General features: G+C 54.4%; 4 protein-coding genes across 4 annotated transcripts; 1 reads left to right on the top strand and 3 right to left on the bottom strand.

The window, feature by feature from the left end:
- On the top strand, positions 1-329 carry DQ04_11301030 (hypothetical protein; the record flags this gene model as incomplete). The annotated part of the gene is made up of 1 exon (XM_009316494.1): positions 1-329. A coding segment is annotated over one exon (329 nt), but the record flags the coding sequence as incomplete, so codon positions are not given.
- Positions 330-1,931: 1,602 nt separating this feature from the next.
- Positions 1,932-2,372, bottom strand: DQ04_11301020 (hypothetical protein; the record flags this gene model as incomplete). The annotated part of the gene is made up of 1 exon (XM_009316493.1): positions 1,932-2,372. The coding sequence occupies one exon, from the start codon at positions 2,370-2,372 to the stop codon at positions 1,932-1,934; it is 441 nt and encodes a 146-aa protein (XP_009314768.1).
- Positions 2,373-2,661: 289 nt separating this feature from the next.
- Positions 2,662-4,017, bottom strand: DQ04_11301010 (hypothetical protein; the record flags this gene model as incomplete). Its single annotated transcript, XM_009316492.1, has 1 exon — positions 2,662-4,017. One exon carries the CDS (start codon positions 4,015-4,017, stop codon positions 2,662-2,664), a length of 1,356 nt encoding a protein of 451 aa, XP_009314767.1.
- Positions 4,018-4,255: 238 nt separating this feature from the next.
- Positions 4,256-4,663, bottom strand: DQ04_11301000 (hypothetical protein; the record flags this gene model as incomplete). The annotated part of the gene is made up of 1 exon (XM_009316491.1): positions 4,256-4,663. One exon carries the CDS (start codon positions 4,661-4,663, stop codon positions 4,256-4,258), a length of 408 nt encoding a protein of 135 aa, XP_009314766.1.
- Positions 4,664-4,991: the final 328 nt, after the last annotated feature.

Here is a 4,991-nt window from a genome sequence, read left to right as displayed (position 1 = left end):
AGCGCATCATCCCGACTGAGCGAAACCCCCGCGGCGGCCACCACCACGCCGCTGCAGCCGCAGCACAGCGCAAGGGCCAGCACGCACAGCGGCACGTGGCGACTCATTATCATCATCACTTCGACTTGGAAACTGCTGAACTGCATAATGGAAAGAGAGAGAGAGAGAGAGTAGTGTGCACGCAGAGAGAACCCCAGTGGCGCAGGGAGAAACCCCTTCCCAGTCGACTACCCCAAAAGAAAAAAAAACAGGTACGAAACCAACAGCCGTGGCACATGCCACAGCACCCCACATTACAAAGCCCAGCAACCGGAAACAAGGAGGTGTGACGTATGCACGTAGTTGCGGCGTTTATCGGCGCACGTGCATAAGCGTGTAGAGATGCGTTCCTTTGTAGATGGCAAACGATGTGACGTGCCCACATTAGGTGTGCCAAAGCGAAAACAAAGCACACAGATTAAAGGGAGGCCAGCGCACAGAATAGTATGTATTTATTCGTCAACCATAATGCTCCCGTGCCCCAACTATTCATCACACGGCAAAGAAGGCCAGCACTGCCACGACAAGAATAAGTGGTGCACGCACCCACTTGTGAGTATTGCTGCGGTCCAGCGTTACATCGGTGCCAATGTTGGTGCAGTCTATGCGAATGCTGCAAGAGGCCACTGCTGCCGCATCAGCGGCGCTCCTTTCTCCGCGGTCGGTCCCACCTCAGCTGTGGCAGTGCCTGTGACTGAGGGGGCTTCGTTATCAGTCTTCACGACACCTGTGCCCTTCCGTATTGGCCCGGATAGCTCCCCATCCTTGTCAAACGCGGGGCGACGTGCCCTCTGTTGGCCTCAACGGCCCTGGCCTCTCGCCTGCTGGCTTGTTCGGGTGAGGCTCAGGTCGTATACGGCTTGCGACAACCCTCCTGGCTTCTTTCGCCCTGCGCCCAATGGTCTGCACACGCGCAGACGACTCCCCCATTGCATACTCAGCTGCCAATATATAATAGAATGCACTAATCGCCAAATTTCCAGCGGTCTGCAGACCATCTTCGCTAATCGCTTCTGCTCCGACGTGGTCTTGTGACTTTCGAAATTCCCCGACACTCTTAGTCGCGTGTACACCCACACATGCAGCCTCCGGTAGCATCCTTCACTGCCTTGGTGGCATCAATCAACTATTTTATAAATCGCATCCACATGTTCCTCTCAGCCGTCGCTGCCCCTGTGTCCAGCACACACAGTTTCCTGATCCACTCTACAAGCATCAGCTGCAGCGCTAACAGCACATGACGCATTCTCGTCGTAGCCCAATGGAGCTTTTTGAAGGCACCGGTGTGTCCTCTTTACTGCTGCCTTTATACACTCTTCCGCTTCCTCCGCTGGAGCGCCGCATTCAGAGAAGCCAACAGGCGCACACAATTGCCAGAATCACCTGACCCACTTATAGCGGCATTCACACCCACTCGGCTAGGGTCTTTATATTTGGCACAGAAGTCATAGAGTGGTTGGCGTGGCCTCCTCTATGCACGTACGTTCCCCACCTACGCCCCACTCAGTGCATACGGCTGCCCGGAGAGCTAACTACCGCTGTTGCCAGGCACCTCATTCTGCTGCACCGCCGCCACGCACCCGCAGGCGCAGCACAGCGCAAGGGCCAGCACGCACAGCAGCACGTGACGCACCGTCACCGTCATTACTTCGCTTCAGGTCTCTGGCCTGCGCGGCGGAGAAACGGGAGGGAAAGAGAGAGAGAAGGTGGCAGACAGTCGCACACACATACACACACACGCACACGAAAGCAAACCAGCTTTATGACCCATATGCGACTGACAGCTTTTTGTTAGACGTTCCACAGCCCACCACCAAGATGCATCCTGAGGGGGCTTTGGCAAAACAGGAGCTGAATTTTATACGTTGTGTGCAGCACTCTACGTAAAAACATCAGAGGCAGCAAGTGTGCCTGTACATAACGAAGCACCACGAAGCAACGATGCTCAGTAGCAAGTGCTGATCTGTTGCTGAGGATACGTTCATTACTGTCCCAAGTGCGGGGAGGCAAAAATGGCGGAGAAAAGAAAACAAGTTCGAATGAAGCGAATATGAAAAGAGCTCGGGGAATTCCGAGATTGCTTTGAACATGTGAAAAGATTTGCAAAGAAGCGCTTGATTCAATGGTGTAAGAGCGTTATCAAGCCCCGTCGTCCGGCATTCATTTTCAATTGGGGAACCGAAAAAAAAAGAGTAACACAAAGTGTGTGACAGTGCAACGGTTGACAGATCAACAGAGACGCACGTGCAACGAGCAGCAACACGAAATACATCAAACTGGGGAGGTGCGCAGCATTGACCTTTTATACTCAATGAAGAGACGATAGTCCTCATTGCAGAACGAGGTGGGTGTCCTCCAAGGGGGGAAAAGGTATATTGAGTGTATATCTCCGAAATGGATAATAATAAAAAAACCTGATGCTGAGTTGAGAGTACATGGGCTGCGAAGGAAGAGAAAAAGTAGAGCCAGGCTTAGGCGTCCCACCTCCATCTGCTACGCCCATCCCTTTTTCCGTATCTCTGTGGTTTGCACGGCGAGTCAAGAAAGCTCTGTATAAACTAACTGGTTTTCTAACTGCTGCGACGGTCGAAGGGCATAGAGACAGGAGAAGCTGGTGGCGCATTAAAGAATGGATGGGGACCAGCAGACACGCGCAATAGTACTTCGCCTTGCGGCGTACGGATTCCACGGCCCCAAGTCAGCAACACTAAGGGAAGACGAGAGGCGCGCCACCTTGATAGAAAGCGGGTCGAAGGAGGCGCGGCTGTTGAGGATGCAGCAGAACGCCTCGTTTTGCGGTTCCGGGTCCTCCACCAGCTCTTCTGTGTAGGAGAAAAGTGAAAGCCGGCGCACAGGCGGGAGGCGTGCGCTACTGTGGCGTGACATCCCTACGGGAGGTTTCTGCACATTGTCAGCGTCATTCTCGTTACCATCCACGTCGTTCTCTTCGTAGATGCTTCCAAACCGGGCGTGCTCTGCGCTGTCAAAGGAGGCGCACGAGACGGAGGGGGGAGCGTCACCCAAGTCGAAGTTGACCAGCCGGACGCCGCGCACACTCCTCCTCGCCATCCCCATGGAGGCATGTGGCTTCACAAAAGACCGGGAAGCGTTCACAATCGACCTCGACACCGCCGATCGGCTGCGGTTGAGCACGTCGTCGTAGTTGTTCCACAAGAGACCTTGTCCGTCCTCAGGTAGCCTATCGATGCTCTTGCCAAAGTACGAATTCAGGCACGCAGTAATGCTCCCACAGAATCGCACGCTGCGGGCGAAAGATAGTCGTTGTTCTCTCTGAGGCACGGCCCGAAGTCGAAGCCGCAATTTCACCGCATACCCGCGTCCCACTCGTTGTATTAACTTTATGACGCGAAGAAGACGCGCCTGTGCACGCAGACCTCGCAAGCGCCACCATCTGCTGAGAGTAATTGCAGCACGTCGTCGTGTCTCTGGGAGAAGGTAGTGCGTTGGGATGCGGCGCAGGGGTGCTGACGTCTTCATTTCTTCTGGTTCCCCGCTCCGTGATGAGCGCCCATGTGTCGTTGACAGCAACAATGAAGACGAGAGATTGGACACCAACGCCACTAACGGCGCTGATTCTGCCGACGTCCATAACAGCACGGAGGAAGGGCACTGACGGGAGGCATCCTCTTCGCCGGCTTCATCCTTATAATCATCATTTATGTCCAGTGTCGGCGCACTGGTGCGAGAGTTGTGGACGCTATTCCTGAGCTGCAGGACCTGGAGCATGTCAGGTGTTGTGGAGCCTCCATGCCCACTTGGGCTATCCAGTGAAAGACTAAGTCGCTGTGTATTCGCAGCGCTTGGCTGCTTGACGTGCTGGCGACGATGATGTTGATGGTGGTTGTGGGAAATCTTGTCCTTCGTTGCGCCCAGCGGTTTCTTCGCTGGCACGCTCTGTGGGCGTACCAAAGCAAGCATGCCACCTCCTCCGGACGCGTCCCCACGGTATATGCTCATCCTTTTACGGCCCGTGTCCACTTTGCGCTTCCACACACATCAAAAACAAAAGGAAGAAATGGAGCTATGGGAGCATACGGACTACAACAATTACTCTACAGCCGCCTTTTTTGTGGCTTGTGGTCACAGTGGTGGTAGTGGTAGAAGGGGAAGTGCAATAATCAGTGGATGTGCTCTATTGTACCCACCTGTGCACCATAAAAAGCACAGCATCAATCTCACACATACACGTACTGGCTCACACGTCCTTCGTCATCTCATGCAGCACGAGACGCACGAGGTTCCGTATGATGAGTCCAACGTCGCTGTAGTTCGCCAAGTGCGTCAGTAGCTGGTGCTTGATGCGACAAGGCTTCACTCCGTTGCATAGCTCCCGCACCTTGCGGTACTCCTCTGGGTTGTTCTCCTTAAGAAAGGTCATGACGTAGATGTCCTGTGGCTTCACCTGGAAGAGATCCTGAAGCGTACGATACAATGCGTCCCGGTGGGATGCGTTGTGCAGAATGGCTATTGGCTTCACAGACAGCTGGCACCTGTCGGCCAGCGCGGCACAGTCGCGCTGCAGGTGATCCACTAGCGCGTCCGCCGCCCCACCGCACTCTGGGTCATCGTATGTGAGAAGCACCACGAGGACGCGTGCCACCATCTACAGGAGAGACAACTGCAACTGTGGGCTTCTCCTCTATCGATGTTTGCTTAGGGAAATTGATGCCAGAAATCACATGGGCAAGAAAGAGAACGAAGGATACGCCGCACCACTAAGGCACACACATTCACAGCACGAAGGCATTGGGTCGCTGTTGCCCTGCACAAGTATGGTTTTTTTTGTAAAGTACGAAAAGAAAAAACTAAAAGAATTTTCGGACCGTAGACACCAAGTCATGCTTAGAAGAGCGCACCCATGCCGAAGTCATCGTCGTCCTCCTCCTCCTCCGGCTCAGCGGCGGCAGCAGCAGCAGCGGGGGCGGCGGCGG

This window comes from Trypanosoma grayi, assembly GCF_000691245.1.
Source record: "Trypanosoma grayi strain ANR4 Tgr_1130_V1, whole genome shotgun sequence".
Taxonomy (NCBI): Eukaryota; Euglenozoa; class Kinetoplastea; order Trypanosomatida; family Trypanosomatidae; genus Trypanosoma; species Trypanosoma grayi.
The sequence above is the reverse complement of the archived record's forward strand: the minus strand, read 5'-3'. Positions and strand labels throughout refer to the sequence as shown.